Raw genomic sequence first — 21,471 nt, 5'->3', positions numbered from 1 at the left:
TATTCACGTAATTAAAAGTTATTGACTGTTTGCTTCGCAATTCGGCACAAAAAGAACGTGCTGCTATTACACACACATGACATTTGTCGGATCGACGCTATCTGCTTTCTGTCAAAAGTTACGGTGGGGTGCCGGCAACCGAACACCTTCCCCTACAACATTGAAACACTTTTCTCGAAGTTGGCTAAATCAATTCTCACGAACTTAGTGTCAATCCAATAGAAAAATCTTGAATTTCGTTTAGATCCGACTTCTGGATCAGAAGTTACAGGATGATTAGCGCAAAAAAAATCCTTTTTCAAGAGTGTTGTTTCATGAGAAGGTTATTAAAAACTGGTAGGTATTTTCTTCTAATTTGCAGATCTTGTTAGATGATGACAAAAAAAAAACTCATCTTTTCTGAATCGGTTTACGCTTCCTGAAGTACCGAAAATAAAGAATAATAACTTACTTATTTTAACATTATTTTTATTTTTCTGAGATGATTGGACCGATTTTCACAAACTTAGTTTCAAATGAAAGATTCATAAATTACTTTAAAAATATATTTGGATCCGATTTCCGGTTTCGGAATTAGTTGATGACCAATACGGACCGAATTATTTCGTACTTCAATGTAATTAGGCAAACCATTTTTCTTTGCCATATGCGGTCGTTTCTTCGTAATTTCTGCCTTCAAACGATCCAATAACGCTACATAATATTCACTGTAAATGGTATTTCCTTTCTCAAGATAGTCGATAAATATTACACCACGCACATCCCAAAATACCGAGGCCATAACCTTTCCAGCCGATTGTTGTGCTTTCGGGTGCTTTGGATGAGATTCACCAGTTACTGTCCACTCAAATGACGATCGTTTTGATTCCGGATTGAAATGATGAATCCATGTTTCATCCATTGTCACATATCGATGAAAAAAATCCGGTTTGTTGCTTAGAATCGTCAACACACAATTTTTACCTTTTTTATAAATATAAAAAATAGGTATAGAAGTCGCTCAAACTTTAGAAAAATTTTCCGAGACCCGGAGGGCCGAATGTTATAAACCATTCGATTTAGCTCGCCGAACTGAGCAAATGTTCGTGTGTGTGTCTGTATGTGTGTTGTCAACAAAGAGGTCGAGATCTCAGAGATGGCTGGACCGATTTTGATCAAACTAGTCGCAAATGAAAAGTCTCCCCGTCATCATGAACGCTATTGAATGATTTTGAGATCGGATATTTACGTTCTGAGTTATACAAAGTTTTATGTCAAAATTTGTTTTTTGAAAACGGAATATGTTTTCAGACTTAAATTCCTCAAGGTAATAGCTATCCAACAAGATCGTTAGAATCCATCAATTTTTAACGGAGATATCGATATTTTTGTGTAAGTGACTTTTTGCCTTATTCCAGCAGTAGGAGTTTTGAGCGCTGAATGACAAAGTAATGTTTGAGAGCAACGTGGAATACGATTTCTTTATACAATTGTAAACAGATGATGGCAGCATTTTCGAGTTGAAAGCAATTCCATAATTATATTGATTTAAACTACTTACAGCAATATATGCTGGAAGAATATAACACCCATATACCATTCGAATCAGTTCGTCGAGATCAGCAAATGCGTGTTTGATAAATACTTTTACTCAAATTTCTCGGAGATGACTCAACCGTGTTCTACAAACTCAGATTCATATGAAAAATCGTATGCTCCCTAACAAGGTTCCTGAATTACGTTTGGATCCGACTTCTGGTTCCGGAACTACAAGATGAGATGTGAAACGAAATTAAAATAGTGTTACTCATTTTGCTCGTAGATGGCTAAACCGATCTAAGATTCAAATGATATCTGAGAACGATCTAAGATTCAAATGGAAGGTCTTAAGCTCCAATTAAACATTTTGCTTTTTAGTCAGATCCAACTTCCGGTTTAGGGGATACAGGATGATTAGTCCATTTCACAGGTTTATCGGGTTTGTAGATTTGGATAACCAAATAAACTTATTTCAGTTTTAGTGGTATTCAGTTTTCGATTCGAAAGGTACTTAAGAATATAATTCGCGCTATGATTTTTCAAAGATGTCTACACTGATTTCTAAACATTTTGAATCAAATGTAAACTATACAGCTTCTCAGGTGAATTTAACTGACTTCGGCTACACCGACTTTTGAATTCCGGTTCCAGTATCGTATCGTTTCTCAAAGCTCAATAGATTTCTCAAAAAAGGCCAAATCGAATCTCAAAAACAAAAATTCAAATGGGCCATACAAAATTAATGAATTTCATCCAATTCTGGAATTACAGGGTGATATTATTACCGATATAGAAGATGACAATCCAAAAAAGCTTCAAAGTTTTACTCAAAACTATTGCAATTTATTCGTCATATTCACCCTTATTCTGAATAACAACGTATTGATTTTTCGATCGTATTACATTTGTATTCCAAATAACGCTAGAAAAATCAAAAGTAGCTAGGATTCCACCGAACCATATTCGATCGAAAAATCAATACGTCGTTATTCAGAACAAGGGTGATTAATTTATGGTCATACGAATCATTATCGGTTATGCTGGTTCCTGAATACCGGTTCTGGTAGTACCGTAAATAATCGTAAACTCTAAAGTGGAATTTATTTCTACATCATGGAATATTCAATCGATTGTTACACGTTTAGATTTTAAATTCGATTGAATTTGCAGTTTCGACATTACAGAGTAATAAGTGAATAAAACTTTAAATTGCCGCTTGAAACGACGGTCATTAAAATAATGTCATGAGAACTAAAGCAACAAAGATTATTCATGCAAAAACACATGCGGATTGATAAAAAAAGGTATCATCTCACTGCTAGGTGAATTAAGCACGTTTTTCCCATCAAGAAGCAGTGTAAAATTGAAACAACAGCTGTCTAACAGCTGTCTTTTAAAGGTTAATATTAACTGAATGGTGACTGCAATAAAACTAGCGCCATCAATGTGTTATGCCCGGGACTTTTTAGCGTATGTGTTAAGTAGATATATAACTCACTTCATAGTATATTTTTGCAAGTGCGTTATGGAGCCACTTTTTCTAAAATTCTTGGTTGATTTTTCATTAGGGTGTATAAGCAAGTGACAGTTTCTCTTTGTTTGCTTTCTCTTCTATTAATTACCAAGCGGTTTCCACGTTTATCACTCAACTCTTTGCATAAAATGATACCCGAAATTTTCGACTTTCAAACAGAGTAGTGAAATCAAAGAGAATCTTTTTAATCACATCACAATAATCGAAAGAGAGAGAGTGATTAAAGAGAAACTGTCACTTGCTTTTACGCCCTAATGAAAAATCAACCGAGAATTAGGTTATTGATCGTAGCCCTGCAATTAGGTGGAAAGTACTCAAAATTAGGCAGTTTTGTGGTTCCGTGTAGAGGTTTTAACGTGAAGGTCATTCACCTTTTGGGTTAGAAAAAACTTTCTGATCCTATGTGCGAAGTTGGGGATCGAACCCAGGTGGGTTGCGAGAATAATATCGAGTACCCCATTACGCTATACCCGTCATCCTCGAATAGAGTTATTTTGGACAATAGAGTAAATAACCATTCGACTATAAGATTTGAACCAAAAGAATATTTGCAAAATGCTTCGCGGCCTTATAATTTTTTCTAACTCGAACAATTAAGATGCTCACGTAACTACGGACATTATGCTTCAAATCAGCTCATTCGAGCAGATTAGGAGCAGTGCCAAATACTTGGAGTCACTGAAAATAATGATTAAAATATGTAACATGACAAGCGAACAAACTGGCTGGCTCTTACAATCTTTTTCAGGGTGTTTACCGAAAGTAAAAAAAAGACTATCTCAAGATGACTCACTCTTATTTATCAATATTAACCCTAACTGGTAGCTTAAATGTTTTTTTTTGTAGAGGGTCTCGGGCAAGGTTGGGAAGAGCAGAGCGTGATCTAAAATCTCATGCGGATGATTCACTCATTCCAGATTTAGAACAGATAATTGACCCAATGATTCAGTGATAATTTGATGGGAGTTCCAGTTGATCAGTACTCTTATTACGGATACTATTATTTCACACTCAATTAGTTCCAAACAATCTATTAAATTTGTTGACATTGATTTTTTCTGTACCATACCGAAATTTACGATGGTTGTAGGAAGAATATTGCAGACATCTTTGCACCAAAAACCTCAACATCAACGGATGACAGTGGATAAAACGTGAGCCAACATTTCGCAGTAAGTGCGTGCATTTTCGTTCTGACCTTCCCCAGCTGACAGCAAAACAAACCGCACGTGGAGGAAGCTGACAGCGATGAAGAAAACAAAAAAAAGATCGACATGATGTCTGCTGACGTTGCTTTAATTTATCGATTGTTGAGTACCGCGCGAAGGTAAACCAGTAAATCAACTGGTTTTGTTTTTTTTTCTCCTTTCCACTCATCCCGCTAGGGCTGCTCAACCGTATCTCGGGAGACGTCGATAATCCGTGCTGACGGCGCAATGCCGATTACCGCCGCGATGTTAGTTGTGACGTCTGCTAATCATATGAATGAGATTCCTACCGCCGGCTGCTCCGTGGTAGTGTGGAAGATTGTTTTTTGTTTGCGTATTTATTTTGTGTGATGAACCTCACCGGTGAAGTCCGCACCGCACGTATCATGTCCAAATTAGCTCCGTTAAAGTAGCGGCTCCAACAAGAAAGCACGTGTGAGTGAGCTGTCGGGATGATGGGATTGATTTGAATGTTTACTACACGCGATTTTTACCATTCGCTGCTACTGCTCTGCTGCTGCTGCTGTTGCTATTTCATGGCAGATTCTACATTCATGATTCGCGACATATCACCCGTCGGTTTCGGATGCTGTGGAACACATTTCAGGCCAACGACAGTTACGACAATTGAGGCTGACTGGCATGCATTAGTGCTTCGCGACCGATGGTGCGGCACTGAGGTTTCGGACTCCGGCGACCGGCGGCTGCTGCAAGCTTCGCTTTTCACAGGTATGTGTTTGCTTTCGTTTTGTCGTCAAATTGGTTATATAATAATCTGTTCAGTTTGTTCACGAGAGACAGCGATAGAGAGAAAGAGGGAGAGAGAGAAAGACCCAATTGGAAGCAAACGAACGTTTTCTTTTTATAGATGAAGCGGAATTTGTCAGTAATTTTACATGATGTGACCGTTTGTTATATTGTTAGACAGAGGAAAATGGATGATGTTGAAACGATCGGCGAGTTGATAAAGCAATAATTCATAGCAAGTTGAGGACGCTTTTCGTGCCGGTTTATTAATAGAATCCTCACAGATACTTGCGTAAGATTATATGATATTGAAGTCTGGAAAAAAGTTAGACTAGGGACATTTAGAAAATTTTACTGAGGTTTTTTCCTTCCAGTTTTTCTTGTAGCTTTTTGCTTTAGTGGCATCTTATCCTTTAATTCTCTAGTAGGCAAAACACGTCTCATTTCCCAAATGGTTCAACCTTATTTCCATTAAAATATTATCCTTACATAATTACACCTAGCACTAAAGAACAGGATCGGAGGTAAAAACTATCATGAAAGGGAATTCTTAAACAACGTAACGTAGCAATTCAGGACTATCGGTTCTTGATTGAAAAAATTGTTCTGGAATAAAAATCAGAAAGATTGATAAGCTTACAACGCTCTTGATAGGTTGAAAGATCGGTGGAATCTCTCTCAGTGTGATTTTTATTAGATGTAAGAGTACATGAACGACAGCAGCACATTCAAGAATAGAGCGAATCAGTATGGAGTACAGCTTCTTTAGAGAACAAAAAATATAAGGGTTTAAAAAGTAAACCCAAGCATCTTAAAAGAGCAAATTTCATTCAAAACGAAGCAAGTCGATCCTGATTTGGCAACCTTTCTATAGCTAGAAAGGTTGCCAAATCAGGATCGACTTACTTCGTTTTGAATGAAACTTTCAGTATGGCAAAACCTTGTACACTGGATCCGCAAATTACTCGCAAATTCTGGGGTGCATCAATTAAATTTCGCGTAAATTAATTAAAACATCGCGTAACTTCAAATTTTTCGCGTAAAAAAGGCTTTTCAATTCCATTTGATTTTAGTTTAACTAACACAAAAAATCCAACTACGTTCATACGCAAAATCTTCCAAGACCATTTGAGTATATTCCGAGACTACGGCAATCTCTAATATCAGGTGTACAACTTTGCTTCCGCCGTTTTTTTTTTCAAAATTAAAGACTGTAAATAATTCACAAGTATTAGATATTCAAATTTTATTCGATATACTAATAATATTAGACTACAACAGCAGAATATCATTCTCAACACCCGTTTTCGGTTTATCCTCAAAGGTGTTATCCTCACCGAACATCCTGATTGGTTTTCGCACGGCTTTTTCACTTACTCCTTCCATTTTTGCTATCTTTCTCAGTGACAGTCCGCGTTCTGTGCGCCGCTGAGACGTTGTTCTGCTGAAAGTCCATTTGTGCATTTCGAAACAATCTAATGAAAACGAATAAATAACTGCACATGTGGTTAGAGAAGAGTGTAAGCAACAAGACGCAGCCATAAAAATTGACAGATTCTGAACCATTGTTAAATGGGTAGCGGTTTTTGGTTGCGTCCATACGTTCTGGGACAGTCTTTAAAAGCTTTATTGCGAAAAAGTGCTTACAAATGTATTATTCAAAGTATTGTCCGTCGCTAGCGACAACTTTCTCCCATCTTTCCGACAATTTTCGGATTCCGGCTCAAAAAAACGAGTCCTCTTTTGACGCTATCCATGAAGCAATCCATTTTTCCAACTCTTCGAAGGATTGAAAATGTTGATCTGCCAGGCCGTATGTCATCGAACGGAATAGGTGGAAGTCAGAAGGGGCGGCATCTGGGGAATACGCGTGTAGGGCAAGACTTCCCATTTCAGCACGGAACGACCGAAATTAGCTCTGCGCCTAATTCGTATTACTGTTTTTTAATTAGTTGATTTTAACAATAAAATTTCCAAAATAACTATGAAATTAGTTAAAATTGAGAATTTACTTTGCTGAAAAAACTCTTATTTTTAGAGAATGTGTTTAGTTGGCGAATATCCTGGACACAAACCAGCAATATTTCAATCCAACACGGATTGCACTCTAATTGTATATATCAAATGATGTTTTTTTGTATCTTCCAATCTTCCGGGCTACTACTTGTGATCGGTTTTTGTTTTCCGAGTGCTCAAAGCTTTTAGTGAGAGAGTCGATTTCGCGCAGTCGAATGAAGAAATCAAAAAGATGTTTATGTTTCGTTTATGTCTTTTTCTCCAATACAACATCGTATTTATACCTGTTAATATAGAAAAGACAACCGCGACTGACATTTTTTTCGGTAGTAGTGTGCCATCTAGTGGCTAGTAGTCATTACGGTGTTTACAGAGCGCCATATAGCTGCAAATGGCAGAAGCCAATTCAACCATTTATGTTGGTTGAAAACAACGTTTTATTTCTCTAATTCAACTAAAAAAATGGTTGAATGGAAATGAAGTGTGCCTATTCTAAGAAATGACAGCACGTTTAATTGGTGAATTCAACTAAAAAAATAGACTAGTGTTTGATGGACAGAGAAGATATAAGGTATCGGTCGGGTGACGACCAGGATGTAGACCATGTTCGATGTACGCGCTATTGTGTCTGAGTGGCGTTTTAGAGTGACTAAAACAAGATCCAGAGTGGCGAAATGGTAGCGCGTATGCACGGAATGCATAAGAACGCAGGTTCGAGTCCTGTCTCTGAGCGTATCTTTTTCCAAAAAATTCATCTTTTCTGTTAGTTTTTCATTCATTTGGCTTCTCCAATATATGTTTCCGCTCAGTCATTGCAAAAACTAAAAAAAAAAATTTCAACAAATATTTTATTATTATTAAGGAAATGAGAATTAAAAAATCTAAATTAGCAAAAGTAAGATTTTTTTAGTTGTCTCAAAAAATAACTAACTAAAATCAGAAAATCAACTAATTTTTTCGCCAAAATACTGATTTCGGTCTTTCCGTGAGCGTTTCCAGGTACTTATTGACCACTTTTGCGACGTGAGGCCGAGCATTGTCGTGTTGGAGGATGACTTTGTCATGTCGCTCTTGATATTGTGGCCGCTTTTCTTTTAGCGCGTGACTAAGGCGCATCAGTTACGTTTAGTAGCGATCTCCTATGATGGTTCGAGACGTTTTGAAATAGCTTGCTGACTACCCCCCAACGATTCGGCAAGCTCTTCTTGGGTTTGGCACGAATCTTCATCAATAAATGCTTCTATTTGTTCATCTTTGAAGGTTTTTTCTCTTTCACCACCATGTTTGTCTTCGACATCGAATTGACCAGCCTCAGCCGGTACAGCCACCTATCGGAAAACGGCGGAAGTAAAGTTGTACACCTGATAGATATTCCAAGATCCAAGAACTACTTGGAATAATGTCCTTAGAGACTACACTGTGCCACAGTAAGAACTACTACGGCTAATATCTATATTTTGTTTGCTGCTCATATTTTCAGGGCTACACATTGCTTACTTGTCTATTTCGATTTGATCCAGGAACGTTCACAGTCATCCAAGAACTTCAGTGAACACAGATCTTAGGATCTACGCAAATAATCCGCAGCTTATGTATAATTCTTCGATGCTGCACATAGTCATGGTGCTACATCTATTCGGATTCTGAGGAATATTTTCAGTCATTCAAGGACTTTCCTTTTATTCCAATTATAGAGATTTTAACCTTAAGGTCATTCGTCTCTTCCCAGGTGGGCTGCGTGAAAGGCATCGACTATCCCATCACGCTATACCCGTCCCCTTCAACGACTTCAGTGAATAGCGAGTATGGTGCGTGAAGATTAAGTTTTTCAATGTACTTTGTTATTCTTGTAGATCTTACGGTTTGAGCTGCAAATAGTTTTTGGATGGCGTAGTTGATTCAGAATAGGACTATTTATTGCATGTGGTATCGCGAATATGGGCCGAAGACAAAACGCTCATTAACGCAGTTCCTTATGCTGGTAGATCTTAAAGCCTGGGCTGCAGGTAGTTTTTAGGTAGTCCCAGAGCGTAAGTCTTTATTTTATAGACCGTGATCAATAAGTTCGTTATTGCCGTTTGTTATGCTGGTAGTTCTTAAGGCCTGCACTCCAGGACGTTTTTGGATGACCTAGAATTTTCACAATAAGCAAAAGATTGCATGTGGTATCACGAACATGAACCGTGTACAAGGATCTTGATATTTCACTTGGTTGCGCTGGTAGATCTTAAGACGTATACTTCAAGTCATTTTTGGATGAACAAGCACAATAATCCAATTAGTTGAATGAGATACCACGAGTATGAGCCAAAAAAAAATACTAATATCATCGGTTTCGTTGGTAGACCTCAAGACCTATATTCCAAGGAGGTTTTGGATGGACAAAAACTTCCACAGACATTACGATATTATGTCAATATAGTACTACGAGCACATACCGCACTCAAAAGATTACTTTTTTCCAATAATTTCTTGGATGCCTCCTATCCTAACTAGATTCTATGAAACCAAACAATTTCGTAATGTACGTTGTATAAAATTCATTTCACTGAAGCATGTTGGATTGTTTTGTAGACGTACAAAAATATTTTTTAATCATGAAATCATGAACTATGCCTTCTAATGAAATTTCATAAGCAAAATGATTGATATCATGAAATTTTTCATGAAAGATGTGTTATTGTGTATGATACCAATCATTTTGCTCATGAAATCATGACTTGTTATTCATGATGGATATGATTCATGATTTCATGATTTTTAATCATGGTACCGGCAATGGATTTTTACTCGTGCATGTAAATTGAATTAAAAATCGCGTTATTTAAAACTGAATAAATTAAATAAAATTCGTAACTCAGAAAATGTTGATTGTTCAAAATGGCACCCAGGAAGAAAATATATTTTTATAGAGGTTTTAACCATGACTCTTCGGGCCAGAAAAGTTTAAAAAAAATATAAACTAAGTAAAAATTGAATGTTTGGTCAATTAACCGACAAATTTGCAAAAAACCAAATTTTGCTCGGGGCAGTTCTGTGGGGTGGTTCAAAATGTTGACGTAGGACTGCACAGCTATTAACAAAATCGTTACAGTAAATTTTGTTTTGAGTATTGAAGGAGCCTTTTTCTTTCGTGTTCCACATATACTAAATCGCATCTATGCGAAACATACACGGAACCAGTCGCGATCGCAATACAACTAGAATCAGAGCTTAAAATTGTCACGCATTCTCAATGAAAGAATCCAATCCAATAGACTCATATTCGTTTTTTACTGTCTCAATCCTAAATGTCTGCATCCAAAACGAACGAAGAGAGACGAAGCATTTTTGTCTCTTATTATAAAAAAGGCGTAACCTAATAACGTCTGCAGAGAGAATCATCCGAATTTCAATTCTCATTCATTCATCAATACAATGAAAATCTTTGGTGTTTGGCTACGAAGAGTGTCTAAAATATGATGAATCAAAGTAATTACACTTCACAACTTCGTTGGAAACCAAAATTACTTCAGATTCGAGCACCAGGTAAAAATCATTGTGAATCGTTTTTCTGCCGTTATCGATTCTCGAAGCTTCGGTTGAATATCGACACTGCACAGTGTCCGGTTTTCACTGGAAACCGAAAATGACTGAAAGGGTCAACGAAAGAAAGAACACAATTTTAAAGCTACTGTTCCGTTTATGTCGTTAACTGGACATGGATCTCGTTCTCAAAATTTGCAAGCGGAACTGAGACTAACATTTATTTCGCGTCATTTTCGTCTATTTTAAGTAAATGAAAATGAATTGTATTAGCTCTGACTAGAATACCAGTAGCTTTTCTAAGCTCGATTGGTTTAAATTTGGTTCAACTATTCGATTGTTGTTTTCTAAACTGTCGTTTTTGTTCTCAATTGATGGTTAAAACAACAAAACATTTAGTTGTTTTTTTCCATGCCAGCAGTTTAGTGAAGACACGCATCACTCAAATCAATAATCAACTGAGTTGAAACAACTAACGCAGGTGAATTTAGATGAGTTTGATAAAATGAGCGTTTTAGTCCTTTCAACGATTGATTTCATTGATTAAACTCAAGAGCTAAGACAGACTTCAATTCAGTGTTGAATAAAATATTATGCACGGAATCTATTTCGTGTGTGAAATGGTAGAGAAATCTAAAAACAATTTCAAAGTATTTATGAAAACAAAATTTATCATTTTAAAATCTTGTGGCAAGTGAAATTGTTATGCTTCGATCTTAAAATTGACTTGTAATAATCCAATTCATTCTGAAAATGTTCATAATTTAATTATTCAAGTTGTTAACGTTTGAACTGTTGGTATGTCAAACATAGTGTATTTCTAAAAACAGTATTCAAAATATTATTATATCACTTCTGCAACAAACGAATTCCATGCTGCTTCAGTTTAAAAATTTTAATGCATAGTACATTTTGATTTGCTTTAAAAAAAGCATAGTACATTTTGAACTGTCCCGGGTTGGCGGTTCAATGCATAGGGCGCTGGTCTTACAAACCAGTTGTTGTACGTTCGAGCCCCGATCTGGAAGGATTTGTAGTGTCAGTAGAATCGTAGTACTAGCCATGCACTGGTTCTGTACACTCTGAATCGGCTGCGAAGTCTGTTGAAACAGAAGGTCAAATTCCACTACAGGAATGTAATACCAAGGCTTTGCTTACATTTTGAACTGTATGAAAAAATAAGCAATAAGCAAATTGCAACTTATTTCATGTATCTACCAAAACGTAGTGGTTTCTATTTTTATTTTGCTGTCGTCAATACAAGATTCAAGACAAACATTTTAAAAAAAGGACCATTTGCATTTTTTGATAAGATTTGGAAGTTGCATTTGGATTGGTAGAAACATTATGAAAATATCAATGTTCCATAAGACCGTGATGAAATTCATTATTCAACGATTTATTTTATGCATTGGACTTTGAATTCAAAACCTTGTTTCTTACAGTTTCGCACACGGTTTTACACAACGAAGATTGAGAATGTTTACCAATGTAATTCTTCGGAAGATGATGGAATAGAGTACAAACTGTGTTGATAAAAATATTCTTGTTGTAACTTTTTTTAAAAGATTTTCAAGAAATTTCTAGAATTTTAAATATATGGGAAATGAAATATTTTATTTCCTATGTAGTTAAAATTTTAACAGAATTGAAAATTATATTCGTTAGTGTTAGAACTTCCAAATTTGTCAAATAACAGAAAATTTCATTCGTAATAACTTAATGTTGGATTAGCATGAATTTCACTGGTTTCGACTGTAATTTGCATCTGGGACGTAGTTTGTCATCCAAAGATTCTCTGTTCAAGTCGCTTCGGTCGCTATCGGTATTTTTTCATTTCAATAAATTTCACGTCATGGATTTTTTCAATCACATAATATTATATCTACTTGCACGGAAACTTGCGTGAACTGCGAAGTTCTATTTATGTGCATCTTATAAGATATAAAATCTCAAGGTTTATTCAAAGAGTGTTCAACAAAATTTGCAAAATTTTGATTTATTTCGTCGTCGTCAAATTTGTTTAGAGAAGTGGGATCGGATCTATGTGAAATTTTCTTTCTCAAATAATAGTTTGAGAATTTTCGATGCGCTGAAAAGGGCCATATAGTCCGGCATGCTCCTTAAATTGTATTTTCGACCACCAATTATTCAAAATATGTAGTTTTATCTACTTTAATCGATGCATAGAAATATTTTCAAGCCGAGCTGTATGTGCTCCAACCCTGATCGCCGTTTGTTTGATTTTATTTTCAGTATTTTGAATTTATGCTTTTGTTTCAAAAACCAAAACGTAATCCTACGTCAAAAAAACATTTTATCTCTGAATCCATGTTCTTTACCCATTCATTTACTTTGAACCGAGCTTCTTTAAGCTTCGCCTAATACAGTTTCTCAAGCTCTTTTGTTATTACACAATTGATAACTAAATCAAAGTGGTTCGATGAGAGAACACTAATTTATTTTCGTATACAAATTGCTTGGCAAATATTTAGTTTCATTTTCGGGACACTCTTATTAAAGTTGAAAAAACAGTCGATAAAGAATGGTACACAACAATGGAATTGAATTTCTAAATTTAAAATTACACAAACTACAATTTTGAGAAGTGTTAATTCCCACTTAATTTTTTTTAAATAAAGTATTTCTTGCTTACATGCAAATGGTTATTTCGACTATCTTTCTGTCCTTGATTCTAAAGGTACTGTGAATTTGTCATTTTTTGTGCCAGATCGCCAATTTTGTGTGCTGTTACCAGAGCTTAAAATTGTCACGCATTCTCAATGACAGAATCCAATCCAACAGCCGACACCATCGTAAATAACCGACACCAGAACAAACGAAGAGAGACGAAGTATACTCGTTTGTCATTGAAACAAAGAGAGAGTATAATTGCCAACGTCACTCTTTCCTCTATGACAAGACGAAACCAAACTGACGTCTTCAGGGAGCATCAGCAGAATTTCAATTCTCATTCTTTCATCGAACCTCTTTGAAAACCAAAACTACTACAAATTCGAGCACCAACAGATAAAAGTTATTGTGAAACCTTTTTCTGTCATTTTCGATTCTCACAGCTTTGGGTGAATATCGACACTACATACTACGGGATTTTTACTGAAAACTGCAAATGACTGAAAGGGCAAATGAAAGAGAAAACACAATTTTGAAACTACTCTCCCGCTTATGTCATCGACTGGACATGGATTTCGTTCTCATAGTTTGCAAGCGAAGCTGAGAGTGACATTAATTTCTTGTCATTTTCGTCTATTTTGAGTCAATGAAAATTACTTTTATTAGCTCTTGCTGTGCAATTTTAGATCATATACCGTAGAAGAATTGTCTTAAACTTTTTTTTTTAATTTCGATTATAGAGGTTTTAAACTTAAAGTCAGTCGCCTTTCGGGTTTTAGCCATATGTGCGGGAATGGCAATTGAACCCAGATGGACTCCTTCTCGTTAACTTTTAAACATCAGCCAAATTCAAAATTGCTGAAGATTGGAATTTAATTGCTGATGTAGTTAACTTCTAAGGTGTTTTAAAACATAACAACCACAACCCAATATTCAAATTTAAACAGGTAAAAAATGTGATTAAACGATGACTAATTTTTGAGAGTAAAATTTACAGTTTACTACAGCTACTCGGGCTTAACAAAGAGACGATGAATGACAGAGCATTTAGAAAAAAACCTTAGGGCAATTATGCAGAAAAAACTTGCAAACAAGAGTGATTCTACACAGTCTTTGTCCGTATGACTTGACCTAAATTCAGTTTGAGCAAGATTTTGTGATTTTCGAAATAAAGGTTATTGCTTTTGAGTTACTTTTTCAGTTTTCATTTCTCGAACAAAAAAAATATTCGGTCAACGTTTTAGTAAGCAGAAAATTATGTAAAGTTTTCTGTCTAATGAGAAATCAGATCTCCTGTATCAAGAGCAAAAAGTCTTTACTAACTATAAGATTGTATCGGATGAAAAATTGTTGCTAGGAACAGAATTAGCCCACTTGGACAAAACCATACGCATCTCCTACGCATCATAGATTCTCCAGTAGTTAAATCTGTCGTTAAACATATACTCCGAACAAAGTGTAGTTAATTATTACACTCCGAACAAAGGGCATCAATTATTACATCACCATAATTTTATGAGTTTTAAGTAACTACGATTTTATAATAATTTTGGCAGATTAAGGAAATATGGAAAAAAAACAACTGTGAAGTGTTTGGTCTCCGATTTGCTTCACCACAAAAAAAAAAACAAACATTTTTAGGTTTTTAGAACAAACATTTAAATTTCAAGCATCAAAATAGCTTCAACTAATTGACGACAAAGTGAAAGTAGAATGCAAACCATCGGTGCAATCATGTTTCAATTTATTTCTGAACACTTGACAAACAAACAAGCTTTCGTATTTTTTCTCCACAGCACAGCAACCACAGTCCGGGCAGTCGCAGGGGCTCAGCAAAACATTTCCAGCTGATGCCGAAAAAAAAGGTGCCAACAGCACTCGGCAAAGTGTGTATTAATGCAGTTTCATCGACCGCAGCGACAGTCAGCATCAGCAACACACCCAGCAGCGCCGGGATGTCACCAGAAATGAGAAAATAAATTTTAAAAATTTCTCCTCCGATGCTCCCCCGTCGGTCCGAGTCGGCACTGGGTGATGATAATAATCCGGCAAAATATACAGCAACAACGGCCAAAAGTGGCAGCCGATTCGAATGTTCCATTTTTTTTGTGGGAATGCTTGAAACGATTTGTTGTTTCCATCAGTAAGTGGCCGGCGCGACGAGGAACTGGGTTGAAAAATGTGGGCCCGAAAAGTAAATAAAATATTGCTCCTGTCCCTGTGAATGTTAATAAGATATGTATACTTAAAAAAAATGCGTGTGTTAAGTGATCAACAGCTGGGGTAAACAAGCAATCGACTGCGAAACAAGTGCGGCGTGTGTTTCTCGAGTGTTTTACCGGTGCTGTACCTAGAAATAATAGTGCTAAGAGAGAGAGAGAGAGAGAAAAAAAAGAATCCGGTGCAGGACGACGGTCGACGTAGTAAATTGGTGCCGAAGTCAACAAGCAATCGACGTTGCTGTCCTTCCCGCTCCCAACCGTTTCGGCGTTTCACCATGGTCAATAGATGTCGTTTGCGTGCATGTTCCTAGTGTTGTGAAGTGTTGATCCTCTCGGTCAGATCCTCCGGTAGTTTAGGTGCTAGAATATCACGTGGCAGTAGGTGTATGTGTCGGTGTGTGTTTATGTGTCTATAATCACGGCAAAAAATAGTGAATATTCCAATATTAGTGGGTGCTTGAAGGCAGCGAAATCATCCAAAGTGGCCGCGTCGAAGGGATTCCGGGGCGCCTTGTCGGAAGGTCGCCTGACCACTGTGACCACGACAACGGAGACTACGACCAGTTTTACCAATTCCCGCCAGGGCTCCGTCGATGGGGTGATGCAACGATGCGGCCTCTGCTCGATCATTTCCAGCCTACTGAGGCGAGCCATGTGCGTCGGATCCCGGCGTGGTAGCGGTGAGTCGTACTACCAGGAACTGGCAGAAACTAATGTAAGTACAGAGCAATAGCACAGATTACCGTTGTCGTTTTGGGGGAATACGAAGTCGACTGACGCCACAACACAAAGCTAAGATCTAATCGCCAGTGCAACCAAGATTAGGAGGACGTAGGAACAGTTCGAACGACCTGCAATAACTCATTACGATAAGAAGGGTTGTAAATTTCAATTGTCTAAATTAAACCTTTCGATTTCATTCAAGCAGATTTTTGGAAGGCAATCCATAAATATTTTAGACTTTTCAAGTCGAAACAATAGTTCAGTGACAGACTGTGGGTTACCGTGGTTGAAGCACATTTTCCATGTGTTGATTTGGCTTTATTGATAGCTTATTAACAGGGTGAGCACGTGCGCGAGTGATTATATGTAATCTCAAAGTTTCTATGGAGATTAAACTGATGTAGTTCAGTATTCCGGTTTGGTTTGACGAATTCCGAAAAATGTCAATTATTGAAATGAATTAAAATATTAATATCATTAGCTTAAACACAAGAAAGAGAATAATACGAAAACAAACCTAGGTATGAAGTCGTTGCAGTTGTGGTTTTTTCTGGCCTATTTTTAACTGTTAGTTGACCATGAAAACTTATTTTAATCCATCTAGGGGTGTTATGATGTCTTTCTCATATTACTTATATTTCCATAAATATCATATATTCTGTCACAAAATTTTATTTCAAACTTGATTAAAAAATTTAAACGTTTACTTGGTTGTTAACTAACACAAACTTTTCAACTTGTTAACAATTATGTCAATTATGGGAACTGAAAACCGGTGTAGTAACTACTTGAAATAGTTTTGAGTCGTATTTTGCAGAGTTTTTCCTTTTTTGGCATCATTCTATAAGAAAGTTAGACCTTTCGAGCCTAATTTTATGAACACACACGCACACACAAACGTTTTGCAACCTCGACGAACTGAGTCGTGGTATTTTGCCCTTCGGTTTTCTGTTCAAAAATTGGTTTTCACATTGATTGAATATTTTTTTCTTAATGAAAAAGGCAATAAGAAGAAATCTCAAAAAGGGAAACAAGTCATAAAGGTTAAATGTAGTGCCAGAAAATGCGCTCAAAATTTTATCCGTTTGAGTTGCACGAATCGTCGCACAAAGCATAACAGGCAAAACCGACACATCGAGACCAGGAATATTTTCAGTGACTGAGCGCAGTGAAAGTGTTTATGGGTGGTATTATTAGCACTTCTTTAGTCGAACGTTTTAAATTGTACGTATTATCCTTCTTTTGAAAACCAAATTCATTACACAGAAGGCATGAACCATGTAGATTAATTTGCTTATCGTATAACGTGTTTCCTGAGTGTTCTCTCGAAAAATTAAGAATAAATAACCTTATTGAACGAAGTGATAGTTTAGTACAAAAGAGTTCTGGTAACTGAAAGTAAGAAAAAAAAAACTCCTACAATTGTGGTCTTTTACGGCAAGGAAACAGGAACCCAGTGGACTCTACTCTTGGCTACATTTTTGTTTGGCCACCAGATTCCACACGGCCTCTAGACCGGTCCTGTCCAGAGAAAGATAATAAGTACTATAAATCTCCTATTGGATCCCAGCCCCTTTTAGCAAGCAATTTTTTCAGTGTTCCATATAAACTTGTTTGAGAATTTTGGATGCCCTGAAAAGGACCATTTAGTTTGTTAGTGATGAAAGGTGCTGCTCACATTCATCCAGAATGCGAAGAAACAGCAAAATATTGATCAAAATATTTCTCAGTTGTGCGGCGAACGGCGCATTTAACAGATCCGTAGAAGGTCCACTTGCTGATGTCCCCAGCAACCTTTTCTAGGGCAAGTCGGTAGCAATACTGATTTTTTGTTTTTTGAAGGCGTTTCCCTCAATGTCAATACGCACCTTGAAGAACATAATTCCTATAAAAACCGTGAACTTATGTATTCAAAACTGTTTCGAAGTGGTAACGCAAATCTCGTCGTTGCCACATCGTTTTACTGCACTAAATTGAGTGATTTAAACTCCTGGACACCTGTTGATTATGTCTATATCGACACTGTGCCGAAATTCTACAACAAATATCACCATTTTTTGGTACTTAACTCATTTTGCATTGTAGTCTGCAGAATCTCATACTGAAGAATGTGAAACGTTCCATTAAATACCTAAATTCTCTCGTATGGCGATCGTTCAAATTCTTGTAAACTACCCGCATAGTTTTGGACAATAATGTCTAGCTTCACCATTAACTTGCATCGAGAAAAGGCAATGTTTATAATCGCCCTCATACTCGTAGTAACGAGAGTTACCGACCTGTGCCCAGACACACCCCGAAACAACGATAAACACAATTCGGCACCTTCCTTGCCGTTTCGCATCGACACCAACCATTTCGAGGAGCTCCGAGAGAGAGAGCCCTGTTAAACATTGTTTCAGCCCATCGTTTCTGCTGCGGCATTTGTTCCGTCGAACGTCGGCGCCAATTTCTTCGTAACAATATTTACTCACGAAGGGTAAATATGCATAACGTCCGATAAACTAAAACAAACATCAAAGTTTACAACTGAACTGCCGGAGGGGCTACCGGCTCGGTCCCTGCCAAAAGTCTCTCTGCTTCGGTCCGATCGGGTTGCAGAACGCATACCGGGGTTGGGCGATTACTCAATCTGGCATTTTCTTCACAGACAATGGGCTTAGAATGTCGCAGGAGGATGAATAAATAGACCGGATTATTTGAGTCGGGTCAACTCCGGAATGTATGCCAACGGATATGTCATTTTTTTTTTGGTAGAGAAAAGGACTGCATGTCAGAAGACAGCACTCGTCCTCCGGGTATGATGTTGCTCTTTAAGTATGGAATGTACCTGTTTGCTGTGTTCCAATCCAATGCGAATGATCACTAATTTTATCTACATCTGCACCCGTGTGCTTATTTCGATATTGTTATTTGACTTCAAATTGCCGCAATATTTTTACTAGTTCACGCGGAGAGTCACGTTATTTTGATTATTTTAGAACTAACTACGTCTGTGCACCGTAAAAATATCTGAAAATTGAATGCAACGTAGTCTTTGTGCTGACCTAAACAGTGAAGACGGAAATCTGTAAGCCTAAACTTTGGAATAGACAAAACTCATTTTTCAACAGTATTTTCCGTCATAACTGATTAAAATTTACATGCTTAGCGCAGTACTGTACTGTCTGTCTGTGGCTCAATCGATACACGGACGCTCTTTGTGAATTGATGACTCTTGGTTCAAATCGCTGTTGTTATCAATCATTTTTGTTTTTTTTTATTTCAATGATTTTCTAGTCAGGTGGTTTTCAAATCACATGTAAACTACTGTTATTTATTATGGATGTTTTTTGTTTCAGCTGATTTAATGGAATTTAGCATGTTTCATTCTATCTGCGTACGCAAAAGAGGCAACACAGAAAAAAATAAAATTCACATTACATGTAAATCAATAGTACTATGAAATGAACATCAGTTGAATCGAAAGTTCGATTGAAAACCTTCACCGATGTAAAGCAAATTGGATTTTGAAATGAAAGCTCAGTGTATTGAAAAATAAAGTACCGTGAAGTAACTGCTGCAAATTTGGGCATGAAAATAGATGTAAATTCACAAAATATTTTTTCTGTGTATAGGATTCAATGATAAATGTTACAATGTTACCCAAAAATTACCCGTAGTAGTGTCCTGAGGGTCCACACTGCTTACCAGAAATTTTTATTTTGTTTTATTTGCTGTTCACACACACAGCAAAATTGTGTAAATTTACGTCTTATGGGACCGACATATACGAGCATCAAACTTTTTCTTACAGTAGATCTAACACATATTCAATGCATTCTGACACATTTTTAGGTGTTGAAACACATCTGCAGGGAAAGCGGAGTGTGTTTGAAACATATTTAAATCATTCAGTCAGTGAATCCCGTTCCTATGAGTGTGTCATGTACAGATGAAAATATTTTGTGATTTTACATCTTTTTATGCACATATTTGAAACAAGAAATTTAATTCTAAATTACTTAGCAGCTCTCTATATGTCAATATACTTAAGATGCAAAACTAAACGCCAATAATTTAGTTTTACATAGAAAGACCGAAATCAGCACTTTGGCGAAAAAATTAGTTGATTTTCTAATTTTAGTTATTTTTTGATTTTTTAATTCTCATTCCCTTAATAATGATAAACATTTAGTTGAAATGACTATTTTTCTTAGTTGAATTCACCAACGTGCTGTCATTTCTTAGCTAAGGCACACTCCATTTCCAATCAACTATTTTTTTTAGTTGAATTCGAATAATAAAATGTTGTTTTCAACCAACATGAATGGTGGAATTGGCTTTTGCAATATGCAGCTATATGTCGCACTGTCACCGAAAAAACGTTAACATTGTATTGACTACTAGCCACTAGATGGCACATTACTACCGAAAAGAATTTTGCAGTCGCGATTTTTTTTATCTATATTGGCAGATATAAATATTATAGCCACTTCCCGTGTTGTGTTTATGGAAAAAGACTTAAACGAAACATAAATTAAAACATTTAAGTATTCTACACAAACTGTGAAGGATCTTATTTTTTTGATCCAAAACTATGTTTTGAACAAATAAAAACCTATTTTTCTTTTTGTTTTGACATAGCCTTCAGCTGAAAAAAATACAATCAGTTGCAATATATGTTGGAAGATACAACGAACTTCGTTTGACATAAATATTTAGAGTGTAACATTCGAAACTCACTTCATTGTTCCACGTAAAAACATTATTACGCACAATCGCATCAAATGTGCACAAATTCTGAATGAATACACTTTCCACTAAGAGTTCCCGGCATTTTTACATATCGGCTTAGAAATTTAAATATGAGTATATCGTAATACATGCAAAAAAAATGCAAAACAATTTAAGATCAGTTTCAACAAGACTATCTTTTTAAGCTTTTTAATCCTTTTGAGCTTTTTGTTTGGACACTTATCATGAGTTTTTAACTAATAAACTTGTTGATAAAACCAATTTCATTTTTGTTTTCTTTAAGCTGTCTTTCAGCAGAAGGGGCTGGGGTCCTTAGGAGATTGATAGTACCTATTAGATCTCTCCGGACAGTACCAGCCTAGATGCCGTGTGGAATCCGGCGGAAAAAAATGAACCAAGAATAGATCCACTGGGTTCCTGCTTCCATGTCGTAAAAGGCGACAATTGCAGGAGTTTCTTTTTCCTTTCAGTTATCAGATATTTTTAATGTTTCACTTCTGATTACTCTATTTTACTAAATTATCTCTTCATTCAACCTATCAATTTCCGTCTAGCTTCGGAGAAAAGTTTTATTTGTAATGTTTTCTTCTTCCATGTTATTGATTGT

General features: G+C 36.4%; 1 protein-coding gene across 5 annotated transcripts in view; it reads left to right on the top strand.

Moving 5' to 3' along the window:
- LOC131439090 (uncharacterized) overlaps positions 1–21,471 on the top strand; it is a 607,248-nt gene that overhangs the window by 32,032 nt on the left and 553,745 nt on the right. Inside the window, exons 2-3 of one of the 5 annotated variants that reach the window (XM_058609699.1) lie at positions 14,979–15,047; positions 15,327–16,119. In XM_058609699.1, the coding sequence (XP_058465682.1) occupies positions 16,006–16,119 (114 nt within the window). In that variant the 5' untranslated portion in view covers positions 14,979–15,047; positions 15,327–16,005. Of the gene's footprint in view, positions 1–14,978; positions 16,120–21,471 lie in introns of all 5 variants that reach the window. The other 4 variants (XM_058609698.1, XM_058609697.1, XM_058609700.1 and 1 more) reach the window with 4 other exon arrangements.

The sequence above is a fragment of the Malaya genurostris genome, chromosome 3 (genome assembly GCF_030247185.1).
Source record: "Malaya genurostris strain Urasoe2022 chromosome 3, Malgen_1.1, whole genome shotgun sequence".
NCBI lineage: Eukaryota > Metazoa > Arthropoda > Insecta > Diptera > Culicidae > Malaya > Malaya genurostris.
The sequence above is the reverse complement of the archived record's forward strand: the minus strand, read 5'-3'. Positions and strand labels throughout refer to the sequence as shown.